Source organism: Argentina anserina, chromosome 6 (genome assembly GCF_933775445.1).
Source record: "Argentina anserina chromosome 6, drPotAnse1.1, whole genome shotgun sequence".
NCBI classification, from domain to species: Eukaryota; Viridiplantae; Streptophyta; class Magnoliopsida; order Rosales; family Rosaceae; genus Argentina; species Argentina anserina.
Genome location: NC_065877.1, coordinates 13384246 through 13402412, shown reverse-complemented (window position 1 = coordinate 13402412; position 18167 = coordinate 13384246). Strand labels below are relative to the sequence as shown.

The 18167-nt window shown below is 36.0% G+C and overlaps 3 protein-coding genes across 4 annotated transcripts in view; all 3 read right to left on the bottom strand.

The window, feature by feature from the left end:
• LOC126800088 (universal stress protein A-like protein) overlaps window positions 1-18167 on the bottom strand; it is a 99210-nt gene that overhangs the window by 32479 nt on the left and 48564 nt on the right. The window lies entirely within an intron of this gene.
• On the bottom strand, window positions 9324-12270 carry LOC126800087 (cell division cycle 20.2, cofactor of APC complex-like). Of its 2 annotated transcripts, XM_050527372.1 has the most exons (5): window positions 12005-12270; window positions 11362-11633; window positions 10560-10829; window positions 10286-10450; window positions 9324-10191 (listed from the first exon to the last, which is right to left on the bottom strand). In XM_050527372.1, exons 2-4 carry the CDS (start codon window positions 11482-11484, stop codon window positions 10322-10324), a joined length of 522 nt encoding a protein of 173 aa, XP_050383329.1. In that variant the 5' UTR covers window positions 11485-11633; window positions 12005-12270; the 3' UTR covers window positions 9324-10191; window positions 10286-10321. The 2 variants fall into 2 exon arrangements, with proteins under 2 accessions (XP_050383329.1, XP_050383328.1); XM_050527371.1 differs by having other exon boundaries at window positions 9324-10450.
• On the bottom strand, window positions 13482-16380 carry LOC126800124 (IQ domain-containing protein IQM6). Its single transcript, XM_050527411.1, has 9 exons — window positions 16311-16380; window positions 15835-16075; window positions 15436-15550; window positions 15281-15346; window positions 15104-15192; window positions 14929-15016; window positions 14599-14838; window positions 14387-14488; window positions 13482-14168 (listed from the first exon to the last, which is right to left on the bottom strand). The coding sequence occupies exons 1-9, from the start codon at window positions 16378-16380 to the stop codon at window positions 13482-13484; spliced, it is 1698 nt and encodes a 565-aa protein (XP_050383368.1).

Sequence of the window (18167 nt, the reverse complement as noted above, 5' to 3'; positions counted from 1 at the left end):
AAGAAATGAATAACGAAATTTAGGTTATTACACTTGGGCATTAACATTTTTTTAAATTTGTGATCCTCATCCTGTGCCAAATCGAAAGCCACTATTTCATTGTTGGGATCGATCCAATGAAGTGTGTTATTCAAAAGAACGCCCTTATAAGCCACATCCAACTCATCGAATTCAAGTGTTTTCCAAGCATTAGCTCTGGACAAGTAAACGACAGCCTCATCCTTGTACCAACCAGTGTCATTGAAGTTAGAGTAGCCTACTAATAATCCATAGTCATCGGTGGCCTGCAAATAGCCAACACCATAAAAGACCTCTTTATTATGCTCCAAACTCGAATCAGGAAATTTCTTTAAAAAACCAATTTAAGGGTTCCGTTTATAAAACTCTTCCTCATCAACAACAAAAAATATGATATCATTGCAGGAAGAGATAATTTTAACAACAATACATAAGGTATTGTCTATTGAGAATTATGGTTACTTAATTTTCAAAACTACCATAAAGGTACATGAACTTGCAAATCCCACTTAATTTAGATACATTTCGTTAACTCCTCTGTTACAGAGATACCATTTATATGATAATGAAGGGTAAAAATGTATCAACCAGATTCCTATCTCATTATTCTCCTCCTTCACCATATGTTGCTGCTCCCAGCCTCTGACCAAGTGAGCCTCCCAAGCAGAGATCAAGCTCCCAACAATCTCCTCCGCCACCTGATCTGTGATTGTCTTCAAAACTCTAGCCTCACCCACAATTGTCACACCAACCCACATCACAATTGCGTATTCTCTATCCCTTTATCACCTCCAAGATCACCAACATCAACTCCCCTTCCCTTAGCTTCTCCTTCATGTCCTCGTATGCTTTATGCTCCACCTATACATCCAATCTCTGTTCTTTCTCTTCACTTTATATTGTTGCGCTGCTTTGTTTTACAGATTGGGAATCAAATGTGGAGTATGAGATCGAGGAAGAGATAACATCTATCGAGTAGATCGGAATTGGAATTTAAAGGGATGTTGTCTATAATGATATATGAATGGAATTGAATGATTGGGTAAGCCACCGATTGGTAAGAATAACGGGTTTGGAATAGTGATTATCCATATGGATGATTTATTTCATCTGTTACCTTTTCAATTGCGCATTGGAATCTCTTAGTATCACTTCTATGAAATCTCTGCCAAGAGCAATTACAACTCTGAGAAACCTTTCTTGTACCTAGCCAGGAAGCTTGCAGGGTAATTTCTACAACCTATATTTTAGTACATTTAACACTTATGGTTTATCATTTCCTTTGTTGCTTCTATTAACTTTGTTATGAAAAGGGGTCAAATTTTAGTGGCTTTTAGTTTTGCTACCTACATAAATATGAATGTGGTCGTTGAATCACCGGCTCTCACTCCTCCAGAGGTTCACATTGACTTGGCTGAACAGACAAAGTGATAGACTTATCAATTTCAATGACTTTGAATTCATATGAGCATATTTTACTTTATAGCATGGACACTTGTTGGTTCTTATATATCTTCCGAGTTGTTAATTTATCTTATTATTGTGTGATTGTAGGATTGAAGAGGAACTGGACATGGTTGTACACCAACCACTTCCATATGACGATGATGATCTATCTGAATTTTGAAGGAGTTGTATGTGAACTGTAATGGTGGTTGTGCATATCAGTCTTCCCTCTCATAATCTTATTATTCTTCCATACCATTCAATCTTCTTCTTCAACTCGAGAGTTACCAGAATCTTATGTGGAGCCTCATTTATTGATGTGATCGAAATTCCAAGTCGGGAGTCGAGAACTCCACACATTGATTCCAAATTGGTGTCTGATAGAGAGATGAATAATGCTTTGTTTTTGTTGTAATTACGAAGAGACAAGTTTGCCCTTTATTATATGACGGAAAACATAGAAACTAACGGTGAAGATAGTAGAATGTCCTTATATTGGATGGAAAACTCAATGTCATGTACTATTGTTATAGTTTTGAAAGTTGAATACCCTTAATTCTCAGTGGACAATACATCATGTATTGTTCTTAAAATTTTCCCATATTCTCAAAATTCTCCATACATGCGATTGTGAAATGGACGAAGCAAACCTACCCGAACTACCTGAAGAGGTGATACTGCTAATTCTCTGTTGTCTTCCTGCGAAATCCTTAATCCGATTCACCGGCGTTTCCAAACGCTTATGTTCAATGATCCTCTCCGACCCAAAATTCGCCAAATCCCAATTCCAAGTTACTCTTTTGCGCTCACGTCTAACTCGAAGACTCCTCTTATCTAAGACTGGTTCACTCGAAGTGGAATCTAACGACCCAGAAACGCTGTCGTTTGGAGACTGTACCTTTCCAGTTAGAAAGCTTAGATTTCCGCTCGACTTAGAGTCAGCTGCCTATAACGTCACTTTACTGGGTTGCAGGAAAATCAACTCTTGTCTCACAAAACATAACACAAGTTTTAGTTTATATATTTGTTTAGAAATAATAACAAAATTAATTTAAAAATAATTGTTTTTCTTACTACTTACAGTAAAACTTCTATAAATTAATAGTCTCGGGATTGATAAAATTTATTAATTTAGCGATATATTAATATATCAATAAATTAATAATATATTAATTTATTTATTAATTTATAACTTATTAATTTATCAAGATATAATAAATATTTTTTTTCATTTTGTCGAAGAAATTTTATTTATTTATATTGTTTAATTTATTACGTATTCCTTATTAAATATACTATTGTTTATGTATAACATTGTTCAAAATATTATATTTTTTGATGATGATTATATTAATTAATTTTTTTAATGAAATCCTCATAAATTTAAAATTTATTATATAAATTATGACACTAATCATTTATATATTTGATGAGATCTAACTAAATAAATTTTCGAACTTCTATTATCTTATAAATTTAGTGAATTATTAATTTAACACGTTGGCTCCAAGTTGGGCAAAAATGCCGATTTGCACCCCAAACTTGGTCTTAATTATCAATTTGCATCCCGAACTTGCATTTGAGTCAATTTACCTCATAAACTTGGTAAAAATTGCCGATTTGCACCATATCCGTTAAATTTAATGTTTTCAATCCAATTTTAAGTCACATGTCATGCATTTAAGGGGTAGTATTGTCATTATATATTTATTCATATTTAATAATGAAATAAATTAATAAAATTACTTAAGAGGAACACTTGCTACAATGTTTGTTTTTTCGAAACATGTTATTGATTTATATATTTATTATTTTATGTGATATGGTATGTTAAAAGATATTAGAAAAATATAAATAAATAAATACATTAAAAATTAAAAATAAATGTGTGTTCCGAGAGAATTAATATTATATCATTGTGTGTGTTTTAGTCTTATTATGTTTCCTGTTAGAGATAGATTCGCATCTCTATAATAGATTAGGACTCCGAATCCTTCGGGATTGTGTTCATGTAATGCCTATATATTGGCCTCATTATCAATCAATAAACGGTTACGTTCTGTTCAATAATGCCTATATATTCGCATCTCTCGTTTTGTTTCTCCTCCAACAATGTGTACATATAAAAATATATTTATACACAACACACTATATTTGAATGGGTGGGTATGTTGAATATATAATTCAAAGTAGGGTTAAGTATGTAGAAAAAAATGTAAATAAATAATTTTATTAACAAAATAATCCTCATTTTTAAGAATATTTTTATTTGTTTTAAGAAAAATATAAATAGAAAATGACAACATTACCCCTCATGTGCATGACATGTGACGCAAAATTGGATAGAAACGGTGAAATTTAACGGATGTGGTGCAAATCGGCATTTTTTTACAAAGTTTAGGAGGTAAATTGACTCAAATACAAGTTCGGGGTGCAAATTGATAATTTCAGCCAAGTTTGAGGTGTATTTTGACAATTTTTCCCTCCAAGTTGAGACCGTAAAAAAGTTTTATTTTAGCGATATTATTAATTAATCGGGTATTATTTAACGAGGTTTTACTATATTTGGTAAAAAAAAAACTCTAAATACATGCCACATCATCAATTTAACGGAGAAACTAACGAATGTACCATATTGGGTAACAGTGCAATAGTTCAAGTACCATTTCAGGTAACAAAAATTTGTACGTACCAAAAAATATCTTTCACGGTATTTCAGGTATCATTTTAGGTTTTTCTCTATAGATTATCATCACATAACCAATCCTAATTCAAGGCAGAGTGACTTAAACAAAAAAGAAAAAAAAAGAGGGGTTGAGACGTTGAGTTGGTGGTTGAATATTTTACAAAGTATGAGAATGTTATTTTCTTTAAATAGAATGTATATTTGAGATTTCAGATACGTGTGGAAGGCAAGGCTCACCTAAAGGAATGCTCAAAATTCTCCCAAGGAATGTTGTGTGAAGCAGGTTAAATTCAAACAACTAACTGCATTCTCAAAGACATATTACGTTCAGAAGACTACGTACTCTAGTGCAGATTGGATACAACTTAGTATACTTCTAAACATTGAAGAGTGACATAGAACTCTCCTTGAACTTGCAGAATCTGGGGTTTTCCACCTGAAGCATTTGAATATAACCAAATCAATCAAACCATTTCATTAAACAGGAAAAAAAAAACAAGATGAATTCAAGCACAATTTCAATGGTGAGAGATAGCAATCAAGTGTGTACATATTTATCATAGTTCTTTAGCCCCTGCAGGAAAATCTAATGTGTCTTGCTACCGAAACAATTTGTAAATGATAAAATCAATCAAATAATCTTTTTATCCAAACAAACATAAATTGAACCACACTCAGCAAGTTACATATATAATACTTATCACATCCTCTCAGCCACTACTGCACATTCTATAATTCTAATGTGCCTCAACCAAAATTACCTTAAGTGGTGGTCCTGCAAATTAGCAACTTACTTAGAATTCAAAAGAGTATTTCTTTTCTGCCATATAAGCCATATAGCTCGTTCAAAAGATCGAGTACCTTCCATTGTTAAACCAACTGGGTTTGTATTTCTCAATTCGTAGCTCCTTCACATTGCTCCTTCCAAAACCTGATTTACATTTTCACTCCCATTCAGTTCTAAGCATAATAAATGAAACTCAATATTTGTATTTAAAGAAAATTGTTTGGATGCCCACATCATTGCATAGTTGTAACTATGAACAATATGAAGTTACATCAATTCATTAATTCATCGTTGCACAGCAAGACTCAAATTTGTTGAAAAATTAAAAGAACTCAAGACTCCGATTAAAAGTTACAGAAAGTAAACAAGGTATAAGTAACGAAAAGTTCTGAAGTAAGATAATGAATTCTCTCCATTTAACAACTCGAGGCATGGCATACAAAGAATAACATAATTGATACTAGTGGTTGTTTGCCATCTATTGATAAAATTTGGCAAATCATATTCAATATTTATGCATTTCAATCAAATATTTGACATGTCATGCTTTACTTGGTTTCCAATAAACTTATCCAGGAGTATTCTAAAAAAAATCACAATAAATTTATCCAGGAGAAATGTTCCACCAATTATGGATGAAAGAAAAGCGAGTTACGTTACAGAATAGCAAACCTAAAAGAAAGCTTTGCCAATCATATGACACAAGGCAATACCAACAACTGACACAGGTAGCCACACTACTGAATTCTATAGTTAATGGATAAAGAAAACTCACAATGTTGGATTTCTTTATGTTGACATCTGGCGGTTTGGAGAAACTAATGTCTCCCGGTAAGAGATTGTTCCAAGATCCGAGTCCCTCGCGACCTCAACAAGATGCTCAAATATGTTCTCCTTTAGATCAGATAATACTATGAGGCGTTCACACACACCCATGTTGTTAATCAGGACTACACCATCCTCTAAAATGCACACAGGCTTGAAATATCTCGTATCATCAGGATCCATCACATAATTCTCCAAAGAAAATTGTACTACTAGAGTTCAGGATTCCTTCACCCCATATTCTTTCATCATCCATGTGTTTGACACTGTTGGTTCCAGGTGGGTAAGTGCATATGCAGAGACAATTTCTATGAATCAGGGGATCGTAAAAGCAGTCATCGTAGGGTAATGAATCGTATTATGAAATTTCTCTGCCCTTAAATTAAAAGACAAAACCCCTGTGCCTTGGGGAGTAAAATATAACCGATGCAAAGCTCCATTTAAGAACAACCCCTGAATTTAACGTAATAAATATCCTCGACAGCCCTCCATAAACCCGTTTTCAGTGAGATGATTTGAGTCATGATGTTCCTCTTAGCAGCATTTGAATATCAAGTGAACCCCCAGATGACCTTGTAGTCGTCATTAGCAGAATCGTATCCAAATCCATAAATATAATAGCTAAACTTGCAGCTAATAACTTGGGGAGGTTTTGGTAAAACCTTGGAGTCTCTAGTACAAGGATTCCATATAATAATAATGTCCATGAAGTTCAATTTTACACATACCAAGCCATTGCAAGTACCAATGACAAATCTATCACCGAAATTAGACCAAGGTGGACGTGCGGCCTAAGTATGGATGTCTAAACACAAGTTCGAATTGCTGTTTAAGAAGGCCGGATAGCTAATTCAGAGATAGTGAACATAGTATGACTCATTTGTTAAACTACGGAAGGCAAACCCCCTATCGACTCCATCACCGAGATGTATGTCAGTCAATAGTTCTATGAGATCCAATTTTTGTCTCATGCACCAGGGTAATGAAAGAGCGTGTCATTTACTCAGCTGGAAACAAACTTGGGTGTTAGACAAATCTCCAAGTGTTAAAAAAATTCGCCCTCAACCTCATGCAAAAACTTTGGAAGAAAACATGAGGGGTTAAAACTAATATTAACAAAAGGGGCTTTACTTATTCCGTTCGATTTACAACATACAACAATCATTCATTCAACCATCAACAATAACAACCTAAGATAAAATTACCATATGTTAGAACAAAGTAAGAAAAACATATACAAATTTACAATATGAACAGTGAATTTGAAATTAAAAGATTGAGATCTATCTTTATGGATCACCGGCAACGGCGCCATTTGATCGATTCGATTACTCGAGATCAATATTAACCATGTAAGCATCGTTAGTAGTATAAAGCAACATGGTATCGTTCACAAACCAGAGATCCGTCCAGGGCAAAGAATCACACATATTTAACAACGAATTCATAAGAGTTTGATGATTTTGAGATATAGGATCGGTATCAAAAACATAAATAAATCATAAACTGATATATACATGTGATCAACCAACTAACACATAAACATCACCAAACAAATCACATAAGAACAAAGTCATCGAAATCTATTCTCAATCATGTTCATGCCGTAGGTATCATAGTTCATCTTAAGTTCGATCATGCATCAAGTTCTTACTTGGTTCCTAATACATGGATACTATCGAGCTCAACTACTTGTCTTGCAACGACATCTAACATACCAATTTATCATGCAATTACGTATCACATAAAGAAATCAACATGTTTAAACACATATCCAATGTCGAACTTAAGATTACAATCGGGGTGGAAGAACAAAGGACAAACAATTAATCAACTACTTGTATCAAAATCGTTTTTAACTTTGAATGATTAACACATGCGACATCAACTACTTTTCTTAATCACACATGCAATATAAGAACACACTGAAAATTAATCAAGAACATAAATAAACAGAAACTCATGGCATAAAACCTAAAATCATTGAATTAAAATCGAAAACCTTAATTCATCATGTCATTCAAAAGTTACAAATATCTCATAAACAAGAATAAAAATAACTTTAACAAAACCTAAACATAAATCATCCAAGAACAAGAACATAAAAACTCGAAAACTAAACATGAAGATCATAGAGTTACACTTTATAATTCTCCTCCCAATATTCCTTACAAAGGTAGCACAAGATCTTCAAAAGTATGGTATCCTAAGCTCCCAAGCTTTGGACAGAAAATATGGTGAAGGGTGGTGAATTCAGATTCTATGGTTCTTGGTGAATGAAAGTGTTTGGGCAAAGTTTTGGCTATACTTGTGTGCAAGGTTAATGATCTTTTTCTGTAGAAATGAGGTGCTATATATAGAGGAAGAAACCCAAGGGAGGCTGGCCACAAAGTCCACAAAGTTGAAACCAAATTGGTTGAGGTTTCCTAAATTTTCTCAATTCGGCAAATCTGACTTTTGTGCCTTGTTCTGGCCATAACTTTCTCTAGAAAATAGATATTGAGCTGATTCCAACGACATTTGAAAATAGACTCACATAGCTTTTCATCCATAGATCATGCATTTTTCGAATCATTGTGAGCTGTCCAGGGGAGCCCATCAAAGTTGGATGACCTGCACTGTCAGAATTCTGATTTCTATAAGGATTGAACATTAATTGCATATATTCTTCCTCCTTTAATGCTGATTTTTTTCCACAAATTTTTTCCTTTGACTTTCTTACCTCTTCTCATTAATTTGCTGTATGCATTCTTTGGTGCAGAAAATTATGGTGATTCTGATATAGATTTGTGCTCTATATGTAGGAGAAACAAGGTCACAAGTTTCCCTCATAGCCCTTGGATCAAAAGTAAATCAATGGCTGAGATAATTCTACCGAGCTCACTGGACCTCCGAGTAATGATTCAGTCATATCTCCATGTAGGAATAAGATATGGTTTGATTCCAAATCCTACAGAAACTAGACTCACACAGCTTTCTTTCCATATATGATACGTCTTCTAATTCGATCGGAGCTGTCCAGGGGAGCCCGTCGAAGTTGGACTACGAATCTTGACAGCATTCTGATTCTTGCATGGATTGAGCTTTTAAGTGCAAATCTTCTTCTCCTTTTTCCTTGCGCAACTAGGATTGCTTTCCTTCTCCAACATGGATTTGTATTTCCTAATAAGAATAAGTACGTTTAAAAACAAAGAAATACGAAATGATGAATCCTACTCGAACATGAAATCATATCTCAACAAGGATTTTTAACACTTAACACGATTTCATCATCAATTCACTCATAATCGATATAAGCTCTACCTAAATACTTATTCATACAAAAAAAACTAAAACATACTAAATAAGAGGTAATAAAAAGTAAGAATAAGGCATAATCACATTAATAACGTTACACTTTGTGCTCCTATCAGTTGTAATTCATGAAAGCTTTGGGAGTTCGTCTACGGTACATTTTGGAGATCTATGCTATATGGAGCTCTTCTACTTCAGTAAACACACAAGAACATATTAGAATTAGCTCTGTCTAACTTGTGCGCACAAGAACTCAAATTCATATCATAAGAAAATGCACAAAATATCAGCAATCTAAGTTGCTGAGATTCATATCATGTCTAACTTGTACACAGTATCCCAGAAACTTCAGAAAAATTGTCTGCAGTTGGTATTTGGTAGCAACGAGAGGACTATAAACAGATGCAACATTTATCAACTGCACTATATCTCAACTGTATCCCATTTTCAAAAAAATATCAGCCATATTCTAAAACCTTTGCCCTCAGAAAAATATACAAAAAGGAAGAATCCTATATCCTGTTACTTCTCTCAAGATGACACTAACCCTAGTTCAACAAAACAGATGCGATTCTCTCGAGCATTTACAGACATATGATACAGAACTTCCCTAGTCTCCAAACTAGTGATATAATCCTTTCCCATTACCTCAACGAATGAAGTGGTACCTGGGAGAAAAAGGCATGAGATTTTGTTTTGGAGCAGACTTAGAAACTTTTGGGATCCCAAACACATTTCAAAATCTCAGGGTCTCGTCCCCTGCAGATGCAACAGTGAACCTATCTGGGCTTTGCGTCATATAGAGCACTCTAAAAGTGTGACCACTAAGCTCTGCCAGCCTCACCATGGAAGGGTACTTCCAGAGGATAAGCTGGTTTTCTGGAAACCCATGGGAGCTTAGTAACTCGCGTTCATGGCTGTTCCACAGTAGATCACACACTTGAGAGCCTGTGTTGACTGAATTTAAGCAGGACCCTGTGTGTGCATTCCAGAACTTAATTGTATCATCCCCTCCACCGCCACCACCAGAGGCCAGTAAATTTGCTTGGAATGTTTTTCCCAAGCAAGCGCTTTGACTGCTGAAGTTTGATCTTGTAACCTTTGAAGCCAGTGTGAATTTGCAGAGGCAAATGACCTATCCCATATGAAAACAAGACTATAATTACCTCCACTTGCTAGCTGTTGGCCGGAGGCAGATCATTTCAGGCCACAAACAAGACTATCATTACCTCCACTTGCTAGCTGTTGGCCGGAGGCAGACCATTTCAGGCCACAAACCTCCTGACTCTCACGTCGTTGTTGATTATATTTCCATCCCTTGAACCTGTTGTGAGAATCTCTTTGTTCCATGCCAATGATCCTACACATTCATGGTGACCCTTCAATTTTCGTAACTGCATTGTGATTAGCATAGTAAGAATTAGCACAAAATGTTTTGTTTCAAATTTAAAAAAAAAGGAAAAAACAACAATAATATACATATATAAGCAGCAATGGTCGTACCAATTTAAGAGAGATAGTATCCCACAATTCGACGCAAGAACTGTTTAAACCAAGAGCAATGTGCCTCCCATCAGCAGCCCAGCTAATGCTTGTGACCGGATCGTCATCATCAGAAACTGTTACGAGCACTGAAGTGGAACCGTTTGAAGCATCCCATAGGTACACCGTGCTTCCAAGAGCTATTGCAAGGATGTTGTTGCTGCCCCAGTCCAGTAAACTCAAGTAAAAATCATCAGAGAGATCGGGCGCATCCAATTTCTTCTCTGCAGTCTACAATATCAATTTAAATCGATTAGACAGCCACACAGCATTGACAACACACAAACTATATTTGAAAGAATTAGCAAAGAAACATATATCTTCCTAGTCACATATGCGCGCGCGCACACACACAAACAAACCAACAAATGAATCAGCACAGTGGCACAGCAATACTCAAACACACATACTAACACAGAACCTCAGGCAACATATTGACGTAACACAGACATTGCAGAATTAATTAAACTTATCAGCACAGCCACACAGATGATATATTACTTTTACTATAGCACAGATATTACACCATCTATCAGAAATTTAACACTCCACGAAAGTATTCCTATGTATCATACCAACACACACTTGGGCTGCTAAATATAAAAGAAGTAACACCGCATTCCTAATCACACACACACATCCTCACAGATACATCTCCAAGCCAATCATAATTCATTACATAAAGCCCAGCAAAAAAAATACTTATCCTTTAACCAGCTTAATACCACAATCCAATTAAACATTGAGTCTTATATAATGATACCTGAGAAATGTGTCTCCTGGTCCTGGATTTGGCTTTATGATCTGGGGGTGAAAGCCACACCCTCGGAATCGGTTCAATTGGGGCATGAAGCTTGCTCTTGAATGTAAGAATCCTCCGGTTCATGTCGAGTGTCTCTGCCAATAGCTTCTCGTATGCCAAACTCGAAGCGTAGGTCTCAGCGAAAGGTTCTCTTTTCCTGTTCTCCTTTCCGTGAGCACAGCATTTGCATAGCCAATGTCTATAGCCTCCCGATTGGGGATGAACCTATCCAACTGTCAAAAACATATAGAATTCAATCGCAAAAAACCAGTCACACCAAACCTACCTAACTTTCACAAACATATAAAAACCGATTACAGATGAACCTGTATAACCATAAGAACAAAAATACAAATATAAATAAAACAACCCAAAACAAGACATTAGAGCTCTCACCGGATTATACAGAAGATGAATCAAAGGTTGAATCTTGATCAAACCATGTGGGGAAAAGTCGATATTATAGTTTTCCAAACAAAAAGAAACCCAAAATTACCGGAATTGGGGCGGATTGTAAAGAACCCAGAAAAACCCTAAATTGAAAAATTGGGGCCGAACAATAAAATTGAATGAAAATTGAAGAACCCAGAAATGGTTTGCTTACATTTTCTCAACGGGGGTGTCTTGGCAAGAGCGGTTCTTGAATTTGGTACTGGTATTTGGGGGCTTTCTTGATGATTCCATAGTTCCTGCCAACGCAAGATTCATACAAGAGTTAAGGGAAAGAAAACAGAGAGAGAACGTAGAATAAATGAAAGAAATACGAAATCGAAAATTGTGAAATTCAAAGAGAAAAGAGAGAGATATGGAGATCGAAGAACAGAGAGAGAGAAATTCGAAGGAAGATGATGAGTGCGAGAGAGAATTGAAACTGAGAGGAGACTTGTGTTTGTGGAGTTTGGAGGGTTTTGTGCAACGGCTACTACTGGTTTTAAATTGGAAACATTTATAAAGAGTAGAATTCCTGACCCGAATTAAAAGCCCAAACCGGTTCCGGATTCAGGAAATTGACCCGACCCATATACCGGAACAAGACCAAAAATATGATCAGTGTTGTGGCCGCCGCTCATTCTCCTATATATGCATCACATTATTATTCTCCACCCAAAAAACTTTTGAGAAAAATTTGAGTTGCAGTTATGCTTAGAACATGTTTCGGAGCTAACTACTATATACATGTTGATGCCGCTGTTAATATGGAGTTTAGGAGATAGAAGGGGTTTTAGGGGTTGCTATGCTAGTCATTAAGGTTGGTTCTGTTTTACTGGTTGGGTTGAAAAAGGTTTAACTGGTGATTATTATCCCAAGGCAACAGAGTTTTACGCCATGTAGGGCTTGAGATGGATGCAAACAAAAGGTAGTAGATTTTCTCAATTCTGCGAATGAAAGTTTACTATTGAAGATGTAGTTAAATATCTTTTTTGTCAATTTGCTGCAATTAGGTGTGTTTTCTTACTCTCTGATTGTGATCAGGCGCCACATTTGGTAGGTGAATATGCACTCATATTTCATTACTTTCATGTTTGAGGATGTAACAGCCTTTCTTGGGGTGCTGATGACTATTTTCTTATGGGGTTTAGTTCTTAATGAATGAATGAAGTCTGTTCCCAAAAGGAAAAATGAAATGTAAGTTTATGATTTGAAGGAGTCGCTCTAACAACTGTAGTTATATAAGTTAGTCTGGAATTGGTACTGCAAACCTGGTTCCTGTTTGTTTTGTTTGTTTTCTTCATATCTTATCATCTATCTATTCCTATATCGCTATTTACCTTAGATTTCACATGCCAATCTTATTCTAGTTTCGGAACCCTTCTTTTCTATGTATCTGTGTTTGCTTCTTCTTTTTTAATTGTTGTTTTGATGTGATTGTAAAGATCTGCATGTAATTAGGGCCCGTGACCATTCCTTAGGGTCAACTTGCTTCCCTAAGGAAATGATGAATTTGATCTGTATTACAAAGATTACTGCTTAATCTCTACGTCACCAAGAAAGCATCATCTGTCACAGGTTTTGCTTCCTCATGCAAATGTAGTAAGCCTATGGTGTTCTGTCATTTCTGAGCTATGGGGGCACAGCCAGATTTACTCCTGCACTGGTTTCTTTGATTCTCTAGTTAAAGGAGATGGACAAGCATTCCGAGGAGTTCTTCCTACTGGCCTTGGAGACAAGCAAGCTTGCTGTAGAACCCGGAACTGAAGCTCTGAAGGATAGTCCCTCATGCAACCAATCCGAGGGCCAGCTCCTGTACTCCATTTTGTGCTCAAATGCTGTCCCAACTGGTATGAATTCATTCCTTTATGTGAACTAATCCTCTGCATTATTTTTTCTTTCGATATTGGCTTTTCTTCTTCTTCATCATATGGATCTTCATCAAACAAGTTCATTTTCGACACCATGAAATCTTCCTCTCTCAACTTTGATTCTTCTGCTGTTTCATAACCATCCTCATCAGCATCTGAATCAGAATCTGAATCTGGAAAATATTCCCGACAAGTAATTGGATTTTGGTCTTTATCTTCAAACACATCCTCTTTTCCTGGTATATTAAGTTTGGCTATCTTTGAGCAGAATTTTTCTGGTAATCTTGACAGAAGATGAGGGTTATCTGCACAGTGGGAGCTCTCATCTCTTGAATCGGTGCTCTCCTCCACTGTGCCTTCATCATTTGTTATAGTATCTTTAGATGAATTTGGTTTTCGTGGACTATTTCGAAATCCTGTGTTGCTCTTTTTGCTTAACGCGCCTCCTTCTTCATCCTCACCTACAGTCTGAAATTTGAGAAAGAGCTATGCGTTAATTATTGACTATGGTTTCCCATATCGGTAATCAATTTCTTTTTCTCAAGTAAAACATCAATATTTCTTTGAGTAATATAGTATCTCATAATATATGAACAGTAGGAAACAGCAGAAATTTTATATCGATCCTTTTAAGATCCTAAGGTTGCAACAAACGGAGTACAATAATCAAACTTTGCCTGATGTACCTTAACATTTGTGAGATCCACATTGTTTTCCAGAAGGAATAACATAAATTCCTCAAAATTTTCTTCTGTTGGGAGATAATGCCCACTGTGAGGCCAAACCGACTATTTTCATGTTAAAACGAAAGATCAAAAGAAAATTATGAGCTTGATGCTTTAAAGATCAAAATAAGAAATAAAGGATGCATAAAGTGGTTGGACTCACTCTTTCATACCTTTAGTATTCCATTTTCGACCACTAATCTTCCAGCAGACAATGTGGCTCCCCCTGCCAAGAAACTTGAATGTTGAAATGTACCCTTGCTCTTCTGTCCAACGTATAAGTCCTTGGACACACTCAGGACAAATATCCACTTAGTTTCTTTGGGGCCTTTTGTTGTATCAAGTACCACTCCGCTCTCCTTGTACATCAACTTCCCATCCTCCAATAGTACTTCGTAAGCCTTTCTTTCTACCTGCGCAGAATGAAACAACATCACTAGTTAGTAAATGTGTTATGTCTAAGGTTCATGGTTATAAGATACTTGAGTCCACTTTAGGCTCACCGGACCAAGATACTTGATGCATTGTGTTTGAAGCTTTGACCGAGGACATGCTTCAAGGGTGAGTTCTCTTCCCTCCCCTATATCAAGCCTGCAGTTTTCAACTTTTAGATGTTTACAATATTTTTTAGTAGAAACAGTGTTTGATAGTTGTATATGATCTAACAGACAATCTTACCAATAAAAGAAGGGCTGTTTACTCTCACAGTGGAGCCATTTTGCATAGTAGAAGTGAAGATTATGTCCGTACCGATGTCTGGGATCAATCTGTAACAGGAAGGAATGAATTACACAGACACATTAGTTGTTTTTTTGTAGGTACTGTCGTCACCCTTTTATAAGGTACAGAACTTACTGCCTCAAGCCAGTGCTGCAAAGCAAGTTTACGAGCCTTTTTATCCTTGGACAAACCCTTTCCCACCTTCAGATGATGTGCGATGAAGTCAAAACCAACATAGAGCAGTACAGATCAAAGAAGTAGAATTCACATAGCTCGTGTATAACACTTACCTTGGCAGCTCTTTTTTTGGCTCTTGCCCAGCGAGAAACAGCTGTTTCAGGCTTCTTGATGTCGAAAAATGATATAGAGCTCCGCTTGAGTTCAGCAAAATCTAGCACCTTCCACCTACAAAGTTAGTTGCCAAAATATAAGTCTAACAGCTTCAGACTACAAACAGAAACATGGTGATGAAGTTCAGACATTCAACTGAAAACCAATTGACAATGTCCATGGCTTTATATAGTATCTTAATCTAAATAATATTACTCGAGGCTTCGGATCTCCAGTATTTATGTTCAGGAATTGAACCATATATGTGGATAAACTGTATACACTGGCAGCTCAACAAGTTTGTTGCCGAAAGCTGAAATTGGTGGGATGAACGTAAAATATTATGTATAGTTACGTACCATCTTTGTTCCACAAGAATTGCACAATCTGCAAGTTGTCTTCTTGTCCGGAAACTCTTGTACACCTTCTGCAACTTCAATGCAGCTTGGTACCTATGTGTCGTTCCTTTCTCACTGGACGAGTAACCAGTTTGATGTGATATCTCCAATCGGTCTTTACTATCACTTGTTGCTATCGCAGACAATTTGTTCTCCATATCTTTCGGTGTTGCAGCCTGGTGTCTCAGTGGCGTTCCATTTACTACAGAAGAGTTACCAATTTGATGTGATGTCGCCAATTGGAATTTACCATCACTGGTTGCTCTTGCAGACAAATTGTTCTCTATATCTTCTCGTGATGCAGCCTGGTACTTGTGTGTTTCTTTCTCACCGGAAGAGTTACCATTTTGATGTGAAGTCCCCAATTGGTCCTTACTATCACTCCTTGCTCTTGCCGCATAGTTCTCCATATCTTCTCGTGAAGGTGTTCTACGAACCAATTTGGTATCCTACTTCCTTTGCATTAATGCTATGCGATTCGTTATATATCATCTTTTCTAGAACCATAAGACTTTTTGTGGTCTTTGGTTCAGGACCAAAGCTATTGAATCCTTAATGACTACAACTGATATAAAAATTATAGAAAATAATAAAACAATGGATTCCTCTCTTCTTCTTTACTGAGCGAGACTGAAAGGTCTCACTACAAATGGTTATGAAAACGAAATAACCAAGATCTGTATCAATCAGTACTATCGGGTCTCGTTACCTGCAGAAATGAATAGAATGTGGAGAATTCAATACGTATAACAAGTTTATTAAACTAAAGATCCATGAAAGCTAGTATATTTATATAGTTTTGCTGGATAACTGTTAAAACTCTAGAGCTGTTAACATATGAACCAATAGTTGTTTTATATTCTTGACACCCCCCTCACATGTGGATCACTTGCTCTGGTATCATTTTGAAGTTTGCATCTGAATCACCTTCAAAAGCTTAATCTAGTAGGATTTTACATGTTAGTCACTAGTTGTTATACTTTGTACCAATACTGATGAGCGAAGATCTACCACCATTGAACAATATATGGACACAGATCTATGTCTCCTACTTTTTTACAAGAATCTAAACATGCATAGTTCCTCACAAGTCATTGTATGAGATGGTGTGCATTGCAAACGTTGCAAAAAGAGGCTTTACAAGATATAAATTTGAAAGTCTGTAAAACAAGAATATACATCAGAGCTAGAAATACCAGAAAAATCTTAATGCAGAAGACTATACTTCAGTACTCTTTAATCTTTGCATTGTAAACAATACCGGAGAGGACAAAAAAAAGCAAACCAACATTTCCTCATAAACACTAAATCAATCTGCATTACATTACTCCCATTTTAACATTCAAGCAACAAACTGAGGAAGACTCAAAACAAAGGGTTTGCAATAGAAAAGGACTAGTGTTACAAGTCTTACCTTGATTGGAGACAACCATGAAACCAAAGATGGAATCCGCTTTATGACAGGAAATTAAGAGACAGCTAAAGAAAGGTAGAGAACGAAATGACTAAATGGGGATTGGGAGAAAGTGATGGAAGAGAGAAACCTCTAATTTTTGTTGAGGTTCAAAGGTTACAGAGAGCTAGGAATTCTCTTTCGTTGCCTCAAAGCTTTACTTTGCTATTCCTGCAACAAATATATATAGACACTAGAGAGAGGGAGAGAGGGTATTTCAGAGGTCTCCAAACACGTGTTATTTGACCACAAGAGAAACTACTTGATCAAATATTGAGGGTGAAGGTGTGTTTGAAAACTTTGTTACCAGTCTGAACAATCCAATGTTATAATCAATTTCTAGGTCCATAACTATTCTACTTGTACATATATATGTACGTACAACGTAACCAATATTTCATTAGGCGAATGCGAGGATGATAATGGAATTATGGAAGTTAGCGAAGTATCAAAACATTTCCACATTAAGATAATTTCAAAACGAACTTAAATCCTATTAGCTAGAATTCATACTAGAATATGATTACCAGTCTGTATTGCTACTCCAATTTAGATGAATGTTTTGACGTTTGTGTTTAGTTGGATATACACATTGTCTGTTGGAAATCACTTCTCGCTTTGTGAGACTGGCCTAATTACAATCCAATTTAATGTTTTCTTTAGGGCTGGGAACGGTACGGTTCGGTTCGGGATTCGGCCGATACCGATAATTTATTCGGTTTCGGTTTCAGTTTGGGATCGTAAATTTGAAACTTAATACCGAACCGAACCCGTACATATCGATTCGGGATGGGTTCGGTTCGGTAAAATTATACACTTTTGCATGTATTTATTATATCTA

What these genes read in the sequence shown, in the direction of transcription:
- LOC126800087 (XM_050527371.1), bottom strand. Translation starts at nt 11,484, where the DNA reads ATGAACCGGAGGATTCTTACATTCAAGAGCAAGCTTCATGCCCCAATT. An exon ending in CCAGGAGACACATTTCTCAG is followed by an intron (nt 10,830 to 11,361) that starts GTATCATTATAT and finishes TTGATATTGTAG; the next exon opens with ACTGCAGAGAAGAAATTGGA. An exon ending in ATACTATCTCTCTTAAATTG is followed by an intron (nt 10,451 to 10,559) that starts GTACGACCATTG and finishes ATCACAATGCAG; the next exon opens with TTACGAAAATTGAAGGGTCA.
- LOC126800124 (XM_050527411.1), bottom strand. Translation starts at nt 16,380, where the DNA reads ATGGTTCTAGAAAAGATGATATATAACGAATCGCATAGCATTAATGCA. An exon ending in GGAAGTAGGATACCAAATTG is followed by an intron (nt 16,076 to 16,310) that starts GTTCGTAGAACA and finishes ACTCTTCTGTAG; the next exon opens with TAAATGGAACGCCACTGAGA. An exon ending in TCGAAAATGGAATACTAAAG is followed by an intron (nt 14,489 to 14,598) that starts GTATGAAAGAGT and finishes ACATGAAAATAG; the next exon opens with TCGGTTTGGCCTCACAGTGG.